We start from the raw sequence: 20,676 nt of genomic DNA on the forward strand, positions 1-20,676 counted from the left end.
ACAGCATTTGACTAAATATGGTATCAAGGAGTCCTAGCAAAATTGAATTCAATGAGAATCGGGGGGAAATTCTCCATAGTTGTGGATCTATAGTCAGCACAATGGGAGACGGTTGTGGTTGTTCGAGGACCGTCATCTCAACCACAGGACATTGTTGCAGGAGTTGCTGATGGTAGTGTCCAGGGCCTAACTACGTCAACTGCTTCATTAGTAATATTCCCTGCACAGTAAGATCAGAAATGGGCATGTTCATTGATCATGCACAGTGTTCAGTACCATTCACAACGTTACTGAAGCAGCAAGATTTGGACAACATTCAGGCTTGGACTGATAAGTGGCAAAAAATATTCACATCACACAAGTGCCAGACAATAACCATCACCAACAAAAAAGAATCTAACCAATCCCCTTTGACATTCAATGGCATTAATTTCTGAATCTCCCACCTTCAACGTCCTGGATTACCATTAACCAGAAACCTAATCAGCACACCCATAAGAATAATGTGGTCACATTATTACACAAGATGTAGGGGTAACATATTGGCCTGGATAAATGATTGGTTAGCTCACAAAAAGTATGGTTAAATGGGTCTTTTTCAAATTGACAAGCTGTAGCTGGTGTAGTACCACAAGAATCCATGTTGGGTCCTCAACTGTTTACAATTTACTTCAATTACTTGGATGAAGGGTCCAAATGCATGGTTGCTAAATTTGCCGATGACACCAAGATAGGCAGGAAATTAAGTTGTCAAGCGGAGGTAGAGAGTCTGCAAAGGGATATAGATCGGCTTTGTGAGTGGGCAAAAAGTTGACAGATGGAGTATAAGGTGGGGAAATGTGAACATGTTCACTTTGGCAAGGAGAATGGAAAAGCAGTATACCATTTAAATGGAGAGATTGCAGAACTCAGTGGTACAGAGGGATCTGGAAGTCCGGGTACATGAATCAAAAAATGTTAGTGTGCAGGTACAGCAAGTGATTAGCAAAGGCAACTGAAACGTTGCCGTTTATTGAAAAAAGGAACGGAATATAAAAGTGGGAAAGTTTGGCTATAGCTCTGCAGGGCCTTGGCAAGAGTACTGTGAACAGTTTTGATCCCCTTATTCACAGAAAAAATATTATTGTGTGAGAAGAAGTTCAAAGAAGGTTCACTGGAATCATTCCTGGGATGAAGAGGTTGTCCCATGAAGAACGATTAAACAGACCAGGCCTATACTCAGTGTAGTTTCGAAGAATGAGAAATGGATTTTCATTCTCTGTTCCTTCATGCCGGTGGGATTCTCCATTCCTGCTGTAATGAATGGAGATTTGGCAGAGCGCCAAATTTTCCATCCTCACTGGCGGCAGTAGCGAGGTAGACTTGCAACGGAGAATCCCGCCCGTGATCATATTGAAGCATATAAGATCCTGAGAGGACTTGATAGAGTGAACACAAGGAGAATGCCTCCTCTTGTGGGGTTGACTAAAACTATTGGACATAGGGATATATATATTTTTTTCAATGGCCTGCTTTTTAAGTCAGAGATGAAGAGAAAGTTTTTCTCTTAAAGGATCATGGTGTGTGGAAAGCATTGGAGGCTGGGTCTTTAGAGATGGGCAGATTTTTGTTAGGCAAGGAAACATGGGTTATGGGCGGCAGACAGGGAAGTGGAGCTGAGACTACAGCCTGATCAGCCCATGATCTTATTGAAAGCTGGAGCAGGCTTGAAGGGCCAAATGGCCTACTGCGGCATTTATGGGTGGAATGGCGTCCAACATCACTGACCCACCATTGAAGAAAGAAGATGGACCTCCTACAGGAAGAAGATATATCTCCAGGGACGCTCTGAGGTGAAGTCACTGAACCTAGAAGATCCACCTGGCAGATGCTTCCCCAACCCACTGCTGTGGTGTCCCTGGGTCCAATGTCACTGGTGGCCTCCCTCCTGATCTCCAGAGGCAGCCCCAGCTATTCTACAGGTAAGTCCTGACTTTTACCTGGCACGTTGGTCCAGACGTGTTCTGCACCAATGTGTTTTCCCGCTGGCATCGTGGAGATACTGGAGTGGTGGGAAGATTCCATTGGTGGGTGCAAATCCATGCCTCCAGCATGATTCCCGATCCACCATGGCTTGCAGCATTGGAAGATGAAGATTCCGCTGCAATTTCACGCCGGTATGAAACTGATTTTTTAGTTCTCACCAAATTCTACCATCGGCATCCATTCCACCATCTTAAATATTCACCCCCACCATCACTGATGCACAATAGCAGCAGTGTATAAGGTCTGCAAGAGGGAGCGTAAAACCCACTACAGCCCCTTTGACAGCAATCTTGAAATCCGTGACCTCTACTAACCAGAAGGACAATGACAGCATGGGGACACCACCACCAGCATGTCCCCGCCAAGCCAAACCATCCAGACATGGAAATACATCACTGTTGTTGGGCCAAATTCCTGGAATACACTTGCTAACAATTTAACTCCCTGTGGTAGTCACCACTGATGTATATATTGTATATATAGGATGTTGCTATAGGTGCTTTACGGTAAGGCCCCTGTACTACAGGTACGGGGGTAGATCCCGGCCTGCTGGCTCCGCCCAGTAGGCGGAGTATAAATATGTGTGCTCCCAGTACAGCAGCCATTTCGTCAGCTGTTGTAGGAGGCCACACATCTCAGTGTAATAAAGTCTCGATTACATCCTACTCTCGTCTTTGTGCAATGATCGTGCATCAATTTAGTACACTGAGCTTTTCAGAAGATGGACCTCCGCATCAAGCCGGATCGCCTGCAGCTGCATCCGCAAGCAGACAACGCCAAAAAAGACTTTGAACATTGGCTAGCCTGTTTTGAAGCGTACATCGGGTCTGCGTTAGACGAAATTCCAGAAGCACAGAAGCTCCAGATCCTTTACACGCGGCTGAGCTCCAACGTCTTTCCACTTGTCCAGGACGCGCCGACCTACGCAGAGGCCATGGCGCTGCTGAAGGAAAACTACGCTCAGCGGACCAACACACTCTACGCCAGGCACCTCCTCTCCACGTGGTGTCAACTTCCCGGTGAGTCGGTGGAAGATTTCTGGCGCGCCCTGCTCCCCCTAGTTAGAGACTGTGACTGTCAGGCCATTTCGGCCACGGAACACACAAATTTGCTCACGAGAGACGCATTTGTTACGGGCATAGGGTCTGACTACATCCGCCAGCACTCTTAGAGGGGGCCACGCTCGACCTCGCAGCGACCAAAAAACTGGCGCTTTCACTTACGGTCGCATCACGCAACAGTCAGGCCTATGTCCCCTAACGCGCGGCCCACCCCCGCTGTGCATTGTGGACTCCGCAGACGGCCACCCCATCTATGTCCCCGAACGCGCGGCAGCCAACCAACCCCGGGGGCCCAAATGCTACTTCTGTGGGCAGTCAAAACACCCCCGACAGCGCTGCCCAGCGCGGAGCGCCCTCTGCAAGGCCTGTGGCAAGAAGGGACATTTCGCTGCAGTGTGTCAGGCCCACTCGATCGCCGCTATTGTCCCGGCACCCCCCACGTGCAGCCAGTGGGCTCTGCCATCTTCCCCTCCAAGGACCATGTGCGGCCAGTGGACGCCACCATCTTGCTTGACTCTAAACACGTGTGGCATGTGGGCACCGCCATCTTGTTCCTCCCAGGACCAACGGGCGCCGCCATCTTGCTTTCCCCATGACACGTTCGGTCCGTGGGCGGCGCCATCTCAGGACCCATGCCCGCTGGGCACCTCACCTGGCCACACATCGCCTGGAACCACCAACGACCAGCCGTGTCTCGCCTCGGTCACGATTGGCCAGTCTCGACCACACAACCTCGCGACTGCTTCAACTAAAGTGAAGGTCAACGGGCACGAGATCTCCTGCCTGCTGGACTCCGGGAGCACTGAAAGCTTCATTCACCCCGATACGGTAAGGCGCTACTCCCTCGCGGTACACCCCGCTAACCAGAAAATCTTCCTGGCCTCCGTGTCCCACTCCGTGGCGATCCGGGGGTACTGCATCGCCACTCTCACTGTCCAGGGCATGGAGTTCAGCGGCTTCCGCCTCTACATCCTCCCCAACCTCTGAGCTGCCTTGCTACTCGGCCATGACTTCCAGTGCAACCTCCAGAGCCTGACCCTGAAATTCGGCGGGCCCCTACCACCCCTTACTGTGTGCGGCCTCGCGACCCTTCAGGTCGACCCACCTTCCCTTTTTGCAAACCTCACCCCGGATTGCAAACCCGTCGCCACCAGGAGCAGATGGTACAGCGCCCAGGACAGGCCCTTCATCAGGTCTGAAGTCCAGAGGCTGCTTCGGGAAGGCATCATCGAGGCCAGCAACAGCCCCTGGAGAGCCCAAGTGGTAGTGGTCAAAACTGGGGAGAAAAACAGAATGGTCGTTGACCATCAACCGGTACACGCAGCTCAACGCGTACCCTCTCCCATGCATATCTGATATGGTCAATCAGATTGCACAGCACCGGATCGTCTCAATAGTAGACCTGAAATCAGCCTACCACCAGCTCCCCATCCACAAGGCGGACCGCCCATATACTGCGTTCGAGGCAGACGGCCGCCTTTACCACTTCCTTAGGGTTCCCATCGGCGTCACCAACGGGGTCTCGGTCTTCCAACGGGAGATGGACCGAACGGTGACAGGTACGGGCTGCGGGCCACTTTCCCGTACCTGGACAATGTCACCATCTGCGGCCACGATCAGCAGGACCATGACGCCAACCTTGCCAAATTTGTCCACACCGCCACTCTCCTCAACCTCACGTATAACAAGGAGAAGTGCGTATTCAGCACGAACCGATTAGGCATCCTCGGCTATGTGGTCCAGAACGGAGTTCTGGGGCCCGACCCCGATCGCATGCGGCCCTCATGGAACTCCCCCTCCCCCACTGCCCCAAGGCCCTCAAACGTTGCCTGGGGTTCTTTTCGTATTACGCCCAGTGGGTCCCAAACTATGCGGACAAGTCCCGCCCACTCATTGAATCCACTGTTTTTCCTCTGACGGCCGAGGCTCACCAGGCCTTTAACGTTATCAAGACCGACATCGGCAAGGCCGCGATGCACGCGGTCGACGAGACGCACCCCTTCCAAGCCAAGAGCGATGCATCAGACGTCGCTCTGGCCGCCACCCTCAACCAGGCAGGCAGGCCCGTGGCATTCTTTTCCCCACCCTCCATGCCTCCGAAATTCGGCACTCCTCCGTCGAAAAAGAGGCCCAAGCCATCGTTGAAGCTGTGCGGCACTGGAGGCATTACCTGGCCGGCAGGAAATTCACTCTCCTCACTGACCAATGGTCGGTTGCCTTCATGTTTAATAACACACAGCGGGGCAAGATCAAAAATGATAAAATCTTGAGGTAGAAGATCGAGCTCTCCACCTACAATTACGAGATTTTGTATCGCCCCGGTAAGCTCAACGAGCCCCCCGATGCCCTGTCCCGAGGTACATGTGCCAGTGCACAAGTGGGCCCACTGCGGACCCTGCACAACAACCTCTGTCACCCAGGGGTCACACGTTTTGACCATTTCATCAAGGCCCGCAACCTGCCCTACTCCATCGAGGAAGTCAGGGCGAACACCAGAGACTGCCAGGTCTGCGCGGAGTGTAAACCGCACTTCTACCGGCCAGACCGTGCGTGCCTGGTGAAGGCCTTCCGCCTCTTTGAACACCTCAGCGTGGGCTTCAAAGGGCCCTTCCCCTCCACCGACCGCAACACGTACTTTCTCAGTGTGATCGATGAATATTCCTGATTCCCCTTTGCCGTCCCATGCCCCGACATGACGTCTGCCACCATCATCAAAGCCCTCAACACCAGCTTCGCTCTGTTCGGCTTCCCCGCCTATGTCCACAGCGACCGGGATCCTCATTCATGAGCGATGAGCTGCACCAGTACCTGCTCAACAGGGGCATTGCCTCGAGCAGGATGACCAGCTACAACCCCAGGGGAAATGGGCATGTGGAGAGGCAGAATGGGACGGTCTGGAGGGCCGTCCAGCTGGCCCTACGGTCCAGAAATATCCCGGTATCCCGCTGGCAGGAGGTCCTCCCCGACGCACTTCACTCCATTCGGTCGCTCCTGTGCACCGCGACTAATGAACCCCCCCCCATGAACGTCTCTTTGCCTTCCCTAGGAAGTCCACCTCCGGGGTTTCGATCCCGACATGGCTGGCAGCTCCAGGACCCGTTCTCCTCCATAGACACGTTCGACTCCACAAGGCGGACCCGTTGGTTGAGAGGGTGCAGCTACTTCATGCTAACCCGCAGTACGCTTTCGTAGCGTACCCCGACGACTGCCAAGACACAGTCTCCCTCAGGGACCTGGCACCAGCTGCTTCTACACATACCTCCCCCCTCCGACCCGGTGCCACCCTCCCCCCTCCCCCCTACCCCGGCGCACCCCACCGCAGTCCCTGCTCCGGGAAAATCCGTCCTCCCCTTGCTCCCACCCGGGGATGAAGAGGATTTCGACACGCTCCCGGAGTCACCGAAGACCAAGCCACCGCTGGAATCGCCACCAGCACTGTGGCGCTCTCAACGTCAGATCAAGGCACCGGACCACCTGAATTTGTAATATTATCTGTACTTTTAAAACACAACTTTCTGTATATAGTTCTCCACCACCCCCGCTGGACTCATTTTTTTAACAGGGGGTGAATGTGATAGTCACCACTGATGTATATATTGTATATATAGGATGTTGATAGGTGCTTTACGGTAAGGCCCTTGTACTACAGGTACGGGGGTAGATCCCAATGCTGGCTCCGCCCAGTAGGCGGAGTATAAATATGTGTGCTCCCAGTACAGCAGCCATTTCGTCAGCTGCTGTAGGAGGCCACACATCTCAGTATAATAAAGCCTCGATTACATCCTACTCTCATCTTTGTGTAATTGATCGTGCATCACTCCCCCAGATGGACTATAGCAGTTCATGAAGGCGACTTGGCATAACCTTCTTAAGGGCAATTAGGGAAGTGCAAAATTGCCAGCAATGCTCTTATCCCATGAACAATTAAAAAAGACTTTTACTTGACTTGGATAAGCCCAGAAAAATCATCTGAGTCAAACAGTTCCCTCATTTGCTTTATGTAAGAACCAAGTTGCTGTTCACATACCAGAAACATAAATATTAAGTGTTGTTAGCAATATATAGATTTGTAACGAACATGCACATTTTTGGACTGGTTTGGCCATGTGATCCTCAGCTGTTGTGCAAACAGATTCAGAACCTGGTGAAATATTTTATGGATTGCAGAACAAGTTCAGCTTCCCCTAGTCTGTAAATGTCTGTCATATTTAAATGTTCATAGATATGGAGATACGCTTTGCTTTATTTGAAGTATGTGACAGTTACATTTGTGGAGAAACTGGTGAGCGAGTGTTTACATTGAGTGGGAATAACAGATTACACGGATACAAAAGAGAGCAAAATCATTCTGTATTGATTTTTTAAATATTGGCATTCATCATGTAGCATGGAATGGATTCTTCTCCTGCAGTTGAAGAGACCTTTGATCGTTTGTTTTCCTTGGCAGGAGCTACCTCTATAATCCTTCAAGCGTGGGTTAGCTCCGATCCAGACGGCGTGTAAAGAAGTAGGTTAGTCTGTAGCAGGATATAAGGATGTGTATCTATAAGATAAAGTCTGGTATTTAAGTCAGTGTGATATATGCTTACTTATTTTCTGCTAATTGGCTGCTGTTTTTTTTCTTTACCAGGGAAATCTATTAGCCTCATAATGGATGAACACAGTGGCTCCTTGGACAGTCCCCAGTCTGTCCGAGCCAGGCAAAATGTCATTAAGTGTGGATGGCTGAGAAAGCAAGGTGGCTTTGTCAAGACTTGGCACACACGGTGGTTTGTGCTGAAGGGGGACCAGCTTCACTACTATAAGGATGAAGATGAAAACAGGCCACTGGTAAGTAGGCTGGTGCCAAAAGTTAATCTGTGATAATAAGTCATCTTTCAAAGACTTTCATGTGAATTTAATGTATAAGTAGCAGTGGCGTACTTGAGCTGATGAAGCTGTTATGTGAGCAATGTTATCTCACAGGATTGTGAGGGACTGTGGCAGATTTCTTTTTATATTTATTGTTCTTTTATTGGTTCTCCGAGCTTTTCATACTGTTTTCCATGCGCATTTCTGTTGAAAGTTTGAAACGATTTTGTCAGAGAATTGCTGTGGACTCATTGCCAATGATTTCTAGTTTCCAAGGTAAAAGAGAAGTTCTGTGCAAGTCGAAGTATAAATTTACTAGACCGCATGGAGTAATTCCTGTTTGCTAGAGTGTCATTTCCAAGGTTTTGGGGAGTGTAAGTTACTGGTCGTTCTATCCAAAGAATTGTAAATTATAATAAAGGAAAACCAATGGGAAAACAATTAAAAATTGGTTGAAAGTATCTGAAATAATTATAAAGAAATTGGAATATTTTCTATCGAATCATTATTGTATTAATTGGTGGGTCCCTCTCACAACTGAACACATCCGATCTTGTGAGTTGATCGCGCATGTGTTCAGTGGACTTTTTTTTAATTTATGGGATGTGGGGGTCACTGGCTAGGCCAGCATTTATTGCCCAGTCCTGATATCCCTGCTAGGCCATTCCAGAGGACATTTAAGAGTCAACTACATTGCTATGGATCTGGTTAGCTCAGTTGGCTAGACAGCTGGTTCGTGATGGAGAGTGAAGTCAGCAGCACAGGTTCAATTCCCGTACCGGTTGAGGTTATTGATGAAGGCCCACCTTCTCAACCTTGCCCCTCGTCTGAGGTATGGTGACCCTCAGGTTAAATCACCACCAGTCAGCTCTCCCCCTGAAAGGGGAAAGCAGCCTATGGTCACCTGGCAACTTTACCTATGAATTTGGAGTCACATGTCGGCCAGACCAGGTAAGGACGGCAGATTTCCTTCCCTAACGGACATTAGTGAACTAGATGGGCTTTTATGACTATTGACAATGGTTTCATGTCATCAATTAGACTTTTAATTCCAGATTATTATTGAATTAAAATTTCCTCCGAGTATTATCATGGATCACTGTACCACCACCTCATGAAGGGTCCATATTTTCAAAGCTGAAAAATTATCAGAAGAAATCAGAAATTAAACATTGAAATAATATAATTTAAGCAGAAGGTTATAATTAAGGGAACAATCCCTGGAAAACAGTAAGATGGGAAAAGGTGACTCAGTCACTTGGCAAATAGATGCAGGGCCCAGTTTCCAATGCTTAAAATGAAAGCAGTATTATAACAGTTAATATGCTGCAAATGAGTATTTTAAAAAGCTTTCTAAAAAAAAGCTTATTCAAATCAATCCACCAACAATGAATTCCTGAGTTTAGTCCAATCATTGGGATGATGGAAAAATTGGGACAGTAAAGGAAGGAAAAGGTAGATATTGGTTTACATGAGGCACCTTGGACTCGATATTTGGCTCCATAACTGGGCTGAAGCCAGACCTACAGAAGCTGAAGGCACTCAGAATGAAAAGTCGTACCACTACCGACATGACCCATGTGCTACTCCGTGTCGGAAGGGCACTTGGATGGGTGTGTAACATGTGTGCCAGAATGACCCCAACTGGGCAGATCAGAATGTTCAACAACTGTTCAGGCTGATTGGAGACAAGCCCACTGAATACATGCGCAATCTACTCAAATGTGCTCAGCAACAAAGGGACCACCCCCCACGCCCCCACTCTCCCTCGAACTATGATTCCAGATTCACTCAGTTCAAGGGCAATTAGGGATGGCCTTGTCAGCAACACCCAAATCTCATGAAAACAATTTTAAAAAATTGTTCAAAAGTGGGCTGCTAAGTTCGCCTTAAGGGGCTTCACTACAGGGGTTTGTTTGAAGGTGGCAGCTGTTCATCAACTCCGTCAACGAAAATTGACCGTCGGGGGGGGGGTGTTGGATCTCTCTGTTAAAAATGTTAAATGCCGCAATAAAATATTTTCTAAAAAAAAAAGAAGTGGGCTGCCCATTAGGTAACTAGCGTGTCACATAGGTTAACTAAGCTTGCAAGCTCCTTTAGGTGTATTTCCATCATTTGAAGTTTCATCTGCAGCCAGAGTGACCAACTGTCCCTTCTTTTATGGGATTGTCCCTTATTTTAGGTTTCCGTCCTGTGTCCTGTGTTGCACGCTGCTGGGATGGTGTTTTGACCACAATTCACAGCTTTAAATTTCACTCATATGAAGTATGCACTCGCCCCTGTTTGTACGCGCTCCTACAGCTCTGGCACCCCTCCCCTCCCCCCATTCCTTCCCCTCCAGCCCGCTGCTCTCTCACAGCTCTGGCAGCACCACCCCCACTCACCCTGCTTGTACACAGCGAGTACTGTGCTCCAATTTTAAGTTTATTGACATCAGACTGTAGCTAATTGTTTTTGATTTTATGTTCTATTCCCCTTCACCATCATTTTTACCTTTTTAGTCATTTGTGATGGGTGGGAATAGTAAGCGTTTGCTTAAAGGCTGAGGTTATGGCACTGTGATGTTGCATAATGCGCTACTGTCGTTATGGATTTGCTGCTAATTTAAAGTTGCACTTTGCTGAACCAAGTTGTACACAACTCTACGGGTTTGTTCTTGTGTTCTATTCGGAGGTCGAATGTTTAAATTCAATTCATGATTATTTTAAAAAGTTTAAATTTGTAACATTTCTAAGGTGAAGAACTTTATAAGCAACTGATGGATCCTTGAGGGCTCTTAACTGTTGAAAAGAAAGCACAATATTTTCCACATCTCAGCAGGGGCATAAATCACCGTAGAAAACTCTTTTGTACTTTGTATATTTTCCTTTATTCAGCAACAGCATTAAATGTCAACCTATTCCACATTAATTCACCCAAAGTTGCAGACATTAGTTAACCTTGCTTCTAACCTTGGGGGTAATAATGAAGATGCTTCTTCCTTACGACTGCATTCCTGAGATTAAGTGGCTTAATTCAAAATCACTAATATTGAACTTTGTTGAAACCTTAATATCAAGATCAATGCATTTTGAAAGCAATTCATTTTATTCTGCAGCAGGTAATCATCTGGTTTACTCAGTTTTATACAATGTGACAACTCACGTATTTTGAGATGCCCCTAGAAAAGCCAAAAAGGTTCATCTGAAATTTACAAAATACACGAAGGACGGGATTTTCCCACCAGCCCCGCCACGTGTTTTTCGGCGGCAGAGGCGGCCTGCCAGCAGGATCTACAGGTCCCACCATTGTCCACAGCACCCCTCATCGCCGGGAAACCCGTGCACTGGCATGGGACCGGAATTTCCCACTGGCGTGAACAGCCGGTAAATCCCACCAAAAATGTTGCAAATACTCAGCAGGGGCAACAGGAGGCATTTATTCCACCCATCCTCCCCCTCCCCCGTTATGATAGCCACAAAGGGCATGGGGGATCGGCAATAGATCTCCCGTGGGCTTCATGGAATATGGATTCTCCTAATGAGCAGGTGGAGGATCATCCAGTAGAAGGTGCAAGGAGTGAGTTTAAAACCCACTGTTTCAACCTGGACCAACATCTCCGAAGATCCCCAGGCTGGAGTGCAAGTGTTGTAAGCGGTCCTTTTTGTTACTTTAATACAGGATTATAGATAGAGGAATGACCATGGTGAAGTTATTACACCCTCCCTTCCTTGGATATCATGGGCTCCTAGGTTCCTCTTCATGTAAGCATCTTACCAGTGGCAAATATGTTTGCCTTTGCTTCCTGATGTATTAGTACATGTATAGTGCCATTCCTTCATTGTCATTGGCAAAAATCATGTTATCCCCAATCTAAAACTTTTCTAGCAATATATTCTGTTTTGGTAGCATTGCCTACAACATGAGGAAAAAAATTCTTCAGTACTCTCAGTGACTTAGTTGTTTACAACTGGGGATTACCATTGACCAGAAACGGAACTTACTATATAAATTCTGTGGCTACAAGAGCAGGTCGGGGGCGGGGAATTCCGCAGTGAGTAACTCACCTCCTAACTCCCCAGTGCCTTCCCATCATTTACAAGACACAAGTCAGGAATGTGACTAAATGCTCTCCACTTGCCTAAGTGCAGTTCCAACAACATTCAAAAACTTGACACCATCCAAGATAGAGCAGCCCGCTTGAATGGCACCCCATCCATCACTTTTAACATTCAGTCCCTCCACCACTAGCAGCAGTGTGTACCATCTTCAAAATGCCCTGTAGGAACTCACTAAGGCTCCTTAGAGAGTACTTTCCAAACCCGCAATCTCTGCCATCTAGAAGGATAAAGACTGTCAATGCCTGGGAACACCATCATCAACCTGGAAGTTCCCTTCCAAACCACTCACCATCCTGACTTGGAAACATATGGCCATTCCTTTACAGTTGCTGAGTCAAAATTCCAGAACTCCGGATTTCTGGTGGCGACATGTAGGAGAGCAGTCGCATAGGAGGTGGCTCCCGTGAGACAATTTGTGGAGGAGGTTTGGGTTGGAGCTTGGTTAGTTAAATGGTTAAGACTCCCATGACAAAGGGATGCTCAATAAATATAAGAGTAGGCAGCAGAAGAACAAGGAAACGTCATTGAACTTGGAAACCTCGAGAGTTCTGTCTGGGAGAAAAATGGCGGAGGCCCCTAGGGCCTCAGTGACCATTCACTAACCAGTCAGATGTTCTCAGGCAAACTAGCGGAGTAACTTCAGAAATTACGGCGAGAGGTTTCTGAGAATCATGAATGAGTGATTGAAAGGGCGATGTGTCTGATTCGAGCAGCCTTGGCAAAAATGGGCAATGTGGTAAGGTGCAGGGGGTGGAGCTTAAAGAGGTGGAGGTGACTTGGTCAAGCAAAGAGACGAGATGACCTCTTTGGAAGTGGAGATAGTGCAGGTGGCTGCTGACAACAAGGAATTAAGAGTGAGGATGGACGATTTGGAAAATCGTTCCAGAAGACAGAATTTGAGGGTGGTTGGGTTGCCGGAGGGCTTGGAGGGCCCAAGTCCGTCAAAGTTTATGGCGCAGATGTTTTGGAAGATGGTGGCGAAGGGGGAAATGGCGTCCCCTCTTGAGTTGGATCCCACAGATCTTTGAGGTAGAAATCCCATACTGTGAGCCACAGCGTGCGATCATTGTGCGCTTTCACAGTTTTCAAAAGAAAGAAAGAGTTCTGAAGTGGGTAAAACAGCATTGGGACTCCAGATGGGAAAGCCACAATGCGAGGATCTATCAGGATGACGTAGAGGAGCTCCTGTACCAGGAGGCGGGCAGCTTTCAACAAGACTAAGGCTGCATTATATCGGAGCAAAGGTCGATTTGGCGTGGTTTATCCTGCATGCCTTCAAGTAACGCATGACTCGAAAGATTATTACTTTGAAACTCCGGAGGAGGCTGAGGCGTTTGTGCAGAAGTATGGACTAGGATTGTGATAGCTGTGTCTGGGGGTGTGAGTAACTTTTGAGTAACTTCACCCAGGTCTGCAAAGCTCATGATTTTGCATGTAGCACCCCTGTCTGTCTGAAGTTTCATATTAAATTGATGCTCTCCTTCTGTAGGCATTCCAATAGTCATGGCCGGGATTCTCCAAGCCCGTGCCGGTCGGAGAATCGCCGGGGGTTGCGAGAATCCCACCACGCCGCTCCGACGCTGGGCCAGCGATTCTCCGGGTTGCTGCGGCGCGGTCGGGGGCTGTTGAAAGCGGCCCCCGGGGTGAAAGCGGCCCCCGCGGTGATTCTCCTCGCGCGACGGGCCGAGTGCCCACCGAGTTCTGCTGAGTCCTGCTGGCGTGGTTTAGATATGGTCCCACCCAGCGGACCTCGGCGTTCTGGCTGCGTGGGCCATTCTGGTCGGGGAGGCGTGGGGATCCGACTCCGTGGGTAGCCACAGCACTCCGGCGTCATTTGAGCCTCTGAAGAAGAGGAGAATTACTGGGTCTGGAGGCCCGTTGACGCCGGCATCACTCGGGCTGATTTTAACATCGGCGTCAACACTTGGCCGCGATATCGGTGAATCCCGCCCAATGTTTTTCCTTGAGACTTTACAGTGATAACCTGTTTAGGGTGCAGAGCTATTCATCAGGATCATCGTACAACATCTCTACAGATAGCATTTTATAGTCTTGCTTTTCTTCTGTCCAGCAAAATACTTGTGTTCAAAGTGATTCAGCTTCTTGCAGTTGCTTTCACATTGCTGGCTATACTTCCTTTTCCTTTGTGTGAATGTATTCACAATATCTACATCTAGTACTCTGGCCTTGCTCTTTCTATTAGTCCTTCTGTACAGAGTTCATTCTTTCCTCCAGGCTTGGAAGGCCTGAATTGCCCCTCTGCAGAGTGCAGAGTCACACAGGTTCTCTCTCTGCAGTTGTTGATGATTACTTCAGAGCTTCTGCACATGTCAATAGCTTTCTTGAAGTTTCTCTTCACTTTATGCTCTTATGGTGGGATCTTGTGTCGTATTCCTAAGACAATCCTATTTCTGATCAGATGATCTTTCAGTTGTTCAAACGCAAACAAGATTCAACTCGGCATCTCATTACATTCACATGCTGATCAATATTCTCCACCTCCTTCTAAACTCTGTTGTTGAACCCATATCATTCATAAGTTACATTAGTGGAGGGCTCAAATTGGTTTCTGGAGGCCTCCGAAATTTCACAAAACTGGCTTTTTTGCTGCTCAGTGAGGTGCCATAAAGATGGAGCACTCTTTCCCCAGCACTTATAACAGTTGTTTTCTTGCTTGTTCAGTTTTCCTGTTTAACTCTTCTTAATTTTGCTATTGAGTCTGGAAGAATTTGCAAATCATTCTCAAATTTGCCTTCACCTCCATAGGAGCAGGTACTGGAATACTCAAAGCCACATTATCTTAACCAATAACCAATATCCTGTACAAAGTTGCAAACGGAAGTTTTAATTACTCTATTCTGATTCTTACAGTTGCTGGCTCTACTGAAGCCATCAAAATCCACCCAATTTCAGCTGCACATTACTGACATCATTTGCCACTGGTGGTGGATGAAATGGCTTCTGCACCAAGCTTTTAGACATCAGGGGTATCATTCTCCGTCGGCGGGAGTCTCCGTTTTGCCGGCGCCCGGGGGTTTCCCGACGGCGTGGGGCTGCCCCATTGACCGGCCGGTGTTACGAAGACTCCCGCCGGCCGGTCGAGGCAGAAATGTGGCGGGGCGGGTAGGAGAATTTCGCCCCAGAGGTCACACGACTATGGCAAGCCAATGGCCACCTTGCACAAAGGCACTTCTCCAAATACTCCTTCCACTCAAGTTCATAGAATGAGAGTTCAAACTCTTTTCTGAGACGTGTTTCTTTTTGCTTGTTTGAAATTAAAAATCTTGGCAATATTTTCTTCACGTCAATGCAAAACAAAAACTGGCACGGTGAAAGATTGGCTTGTTTCATCCTACTGGAGTGGATCAATTTCACCCCCCAGCATTTATATTGTCAAGAGAACCAAAGTGCCTGGTTACAAAATGAATAGACCTCAGCCTCAAACTAATTACAAAGAACAAAGAAAAGTACAGCACAGGAACAGGCCCTTCGGCCCTCCAAGCCTGCGCCGACCATACTGCCCGTCTAAACTAAAAGCTTCTACACTTCCTGGGCCCGTATCCCTCTATTCCCATCCTATTCATGTATTTGTCAAGATGCCCCTTAAATGTCACTATCGTCCCTGCTTCCACCACCTCCTCCGGTAGCGAGTTCCAGGCAGCCACTACCCTCTATGTAAAAAAACTTGCTTCGTACATCTCCTCTAAATCTTGCCCCTCGCACCTTAAACCTATGCCCCTAGTAATTGACCCTTCTACCCTGGGAAAAAGCCTCTGATTATCCACTCTGTCTGTGCCCCTCATAATTTTGTAATTAATGGCTGTACGATAAAACCCCCAGAGGACAAACTAAGCTGAGAGCTCAATGCAATGGGAAAAAAGGTAACTACAGCTCCATTTTTAATTAAGTCTGTAAAATCCAATCATTTTTTTTTTGGTTTATTTGACATAATCATTGATTGATAGATAGATGGACACACTAATAACAGTGCAAAATATATTTACCTGCTGCTGGAAGATACATTGTTGAAGTCAGCAGAGGCTTGTGATTGAAATACTGGAGCTGGAGGCTTCAATTCTTGCGCAGATTGTGGTTGATAGTTAAAGGCAAAAACCTGAGCTTCATGCCACTTCAAGTTTAATACAATTTCCTTACACAGTAAATAAAATCAGTGCAGATGATGCATGTCCCAGACATCCATCAAACGACATGGGGGATGCAGCCACATTCCTGACACTGGTTACTTGGATATGAAAACTGCTTACAGGAACAATCTTGGGCAGACATTGCCTCTTATTGAAGAAAAACTGTGTAAATGTGTTGTAAGGAATGCATTTACTATTTGACTAGAATTAGTACAGAAAAGCTTCCCCCACCTTGGAATCTTGCCTGACCAACACTCCCACTGAAATTCCTCCAGTCACAAAAATCATGAAGATAGCCAGGGTTTTGAATTCTAATCTTCACATTATACCGCCATGCAGTTGGGAGTTTACCATAGATGGGGTGAAGTAAAAAAGAATATCCTCTGGATAAGTGGAACATCAGAAAATAAGAATTTTTTTTGGAACACAGTATTAAGCATAGGAGTTTTCAAATATACTTTTCTTCCAACTTGCTGCTCTAAAATAATTGCCTCAAAGAATCTGTGGCCTTACTGATGTATTCCTGTCATAACTTTGCTGGAACAGTTGGACACTTGGTTGGGACCTAGATACGGTGGGATTCTGGTCTACTGTACGCAATGATGGCCTAATCATAGAATCCTTACAGTACAGAAGGAGGCCATCAATAGGCCCAATTCCCCACCCTATCCCCATTATCCCCAACCTTTGGACACTCAGGGGTAATTTAACATGGCCAATCCACCTAATCTGCACATCTTTTGACTGTGGGAGGAAACCAGAGGACCCAGAGGAAATTCATACATATGGAGAGTATGTGCAAACTCCACACAGTCCCCCAAGGTCAGAATTGAACCCGGGTCCCTGGAGCTGTGAGGCAGCAGTGCTAACCACTGTACCGCCCCAAATGTAAATGTCACCACAGTCCCAGAAGACCATCGACTGCTCTCTCTTTGAGAGCTGACTGGTGGTGATTTAACCTCAAGATCACCACACCGCAGGCGAGTGCTGGTACGGGAATTAACCCGCGGTGTTGGCACCGTGGTGGAGTTTCCACCTGTCCTAAACATGGAGACCAGCAGAAAAAGGGCGTCAGGCTGATGTGACCAATCCTACATCAGATGTTCCCTGTCCCTTGTGGGATATAGCACAGAATTGGTGTAAGATACTGGGGAACCTGCTATTTGGGGAATCTCCTTCTGAAACTGGGCAGTCCATCACATTCAATGATGGCTGTACCTGCCAAGCATGATAGAATTCCCAGGATCGCTGGCCCACAGTTTTGGGATGAGTGTCTCTAAGTTGCCATAACTGATTTAAAAAATGTGTCTGGAGGTATAATATTACACACTTATTTGTGCTGGAAATTTAATTGTGTAACTTGAAAAAAATTCAAAATGCAGAAAACAATATATGTTAAAATTGATTGATCCCTTTGCCGTGTAGAACTGGGACTAGTGGCAGAAATCTCTGCAGCACTTCAAACCAGGAAGGTCAGGAGCGTAGCTGCAGACCTCCAATGCCTGGCCAGTAAATTCAAACCTACTCTGTTGGCACTCAGCCATTTATACAGCAGCTTCACATGCCACAGCTAGATTGCTGAGCCCTTCAACAATTCCATTGGTTAACTAGCTTGTTAGCTGCTTGTGAAGCGTTAAAGGATCATTAAAGAAGCTCTTCTGACTAGCTTCAACTTTTATTATCGTTAATGAGGTTAGTATTTCCTCGTTTTTTAGCATTGTCCAACATCCAGCAAGTCCAATTTGCCAATCGGCTCCATGACTGCAGAACCTACATTGGCTTCTAGTTGGGAAATGCCTTCATTTTAAAATTATCATCTTTTTAAAAATCCCTCCATGGCCTCTCCCTGTAACCTCCTCTAGCGCTACAATGTTCACTCTAATGCCTCTTCACCGTATGTAGCCTATTTATGCACAGCCCCAGTAAGATTACCATACGGCCATGCATCTACACATCTTTAAAGGAGTGCTGCTTGTGTGCAACCTGCTAGTCTTCTGCACTGTAGATTCCAGGCTGCTGCACAGCCAATTGCACCTGGGCAGTTTAAAGGAAATATTGTGTGCAATGTAACCAGAAAAAAAACAGACTCCGTTATGCGCCAGGGACCACCCCGCTATCTGTCATGTTTTCCGGCCCCAATCGGGAACGACCCCCAAGCAGCACTTAGCATCATTTCCTGCACTGAGGAGCCAAGACGAGCGGAGCTCCGCAATGCAGGATGGCGGCCCGATCTCTCAACCCCCCCAACATGACCCCTGGATCTCCCAATGCCCCAACTCACCGATAAGGGGGCCTCGAGCCTCCTGCAGCCCACCTCATTGGGCAGGGCACACCAGGCCCCATCCCCGGCATGGGCAAAATACCACCTGGGCACCCTGACACTGCCAGCCTGGCACCTTGGCAATACCACTACCAGGCTGGTAATGCCGCCTGAGTACATGGCAGCGCCAGGCTGGCACCCGGATGGCACCTCCACGATGCACAGATAACACTTTCAAGGTGCCAGGCTGGAAGTGCTAAGGTGCCCAGGTGGCATCAGCAATGCAAGAGTGCAACCCTGCCCAGATACCAGCCATCTGGGGGCCTCCGATTGCCTGTGAGACCCCCCACCTCCGCAAGTGCCATTCTGCTTTTGTGGGGACCAGTGCTAAATGGCGCCCAATTAGTGTCTCTTCGGTGTGGCCGGTAGATCCTGGGAGCCGGCTCCATCTGGCATCGATAAGGTTAAGTGAGCTTTTAAACTCACTTAACTCTGCAAGGCTGGGACCCGCCTATTGTGGGCAGGATCCAGATTGCAATGTCTCGTGAGATCTCGTTAGATCTCGCGAGGTGTAACGGCCGTTGGGGATCCTGGAAGAGGCCTCTCTTACCCGGGATCTACCGGCCGCATCCTGTCCTGATTCCAGTGGGATGCGGCCGGTTTATTGCGTCCATTGTTTCCACTCCTCCCACTCTGACTCTTGCACATCCCCGATTTTAATTGCTCCACAATTGGAGATCGCGCCTTCAACTTGCTTTTGGAATTCCTTCTGTCTCTCGACCTCTTTCTCTACCTCTTATCCCTCATTTAAGATGCCCCTCAAAACCTACCTCTTTTGGTCATCTGCCCTAATATCTCCTTATCCGGCTTCATGTCAAATATTATTTGATAATGTTGCAGTGGAAAATCTATTGGGATATTTTGCTACATTAAAAGCATTATGCTCTACAAGGACATGACATTGTTGTTATTGAAACCTCCCAGTGTCTATTGCCTCCACTGTAATCATTCCTACTGCCTTGCACAACTTCTAGATAGCCTCTCTTAATCATCATCATCATCATCATGAAATGAAATGAAATGAAAATCGCTTATTGTCACAAGTAGGCTTCAAATGAAGTTACTGTGAAAAGCCCCTAGTCGCCACATTCCGGCGCCTGTTCAGGGAGGCTGTTACGGGAATCGAACCGTGCTGCTGGCCTGCGTTGATCTGCTTTCAAAGCCAGCATCACGTTCTGTCTGGAGACAGCTCCTTGGCTCCCAGTAGTCTTTCCATTTTCTCTCTATCCTGTGCCTGTCTTTACATTTGCCAGTAACTTCCTTCAGTTTTCAAGCCATCCAACATTGATATTGGGTGGAATTTTACGGAACAATGGCAAAAATGTCAGTTCCAGTGAGACAAACGGTATGATTTCCATGAAAGTTTGAGGCCCTCAAGCAAAAGTATTTTGCTCCATGTGAATCACAACATGTTCTTGACGCCCGCCCCCTGATTGGCTCGCCTCAGTGTAACTTAATCGCTGCAATCATTAGGGATCTGCATATAAACGTTTCCCCAGCACTGCTGAACACTTGTTCCGGATCCATTGGAAGGAAGATGGCATGGCAGGAAGCCTGCTCCAAGGTTTTCAGAGGGAACCCTCACCAGACTTCTGGATGGAATCCAGCAGAGGCAGGAATTCCTATACCCGCACTCCAGGACACGGCCCACCAGCAAGGTGACCACCCCCGCCTGGGAGGGCATAGCTGCTTTAGTCAGTGCCAGCTCCACGCTGAAGAGGACAGGGCAGCAGTGCCGTAAAAAATGAGTGACCTTCTTCGTGTGGTCAGGATAAGTCTGCCACCTCCAGTCTCTCAGTGCACCCCCTCACACATTCCTTGCACCTGCAAGGTGATCTCTCACCCAGTGATCTTGCGGGTTCCCACCTGTCACAAGGATGTCTTCGCCACCTTCCTCTCCCCCCCGCACCCCCCCCCCCCAACCATTTTGGTACCCCCCAGTCTCAACTCTGCTCCTCACATCCCTGTTCGCACGACAGACCTATGAATGTCACTCGTCAACCATCTGGACTGGCAGGCTCCCACCTGCACTCTCCCCATCTGTGTCCCCGCAGTTCGAAATCGAGCACAACCGGCATGAGAGAGCACAGCCGCCAGAGGCATACAGGAGCTCCGCACCCTCAACCCCCATGAAATAAGTGCTCATGAGCTGGCTGGGGAGGAGCAGGATCACA

The 20,676-nt window shown here is 48.0% G+C and overlaps 1 protein-coding gene across 1 annotated transcript in view; it reads left to right on the top strand.

The window, feature by feature from the left end:
• Positions 1 to 20,676, top strand: part of arhgap24 (Rho GTPase activating protein 24) — a 606,798-nt gene that overhangs the window by 112,295 nt on the left and 473,827 nt on the right. The window contains exon 2 of the mRNA XM_072496252.1: positions 7,717 to 7,916. Within this exon, the coding sequence (XP_072352353.1) occupies positions 7,737 to 7,916 (180 nt within the window). The 5' untranslated portion in view covers positions 7,717 to 7,736. The remainder of the gene's footprint in view (positions 1 to 7,716; positions 7,917 to 20,676) is intronic.

The sequence above is a fragment of the Scyliorhinus torazame genome, chromosome 3 (assembly GCF_047496885.1).
Source record: "Scyliorhinus torazame isolate Kashiwa2021f chromosome 3, sScyTor2.1, whole genome shotgun sequence".
NCBI classification, from domain to species: Eukaryota; Metazoa; Chordata; class Chondrichthyes; order Carcharhiniformes; family Scyliorhinidae; genus Scyliorhinus; species Scyliorhinus torazame.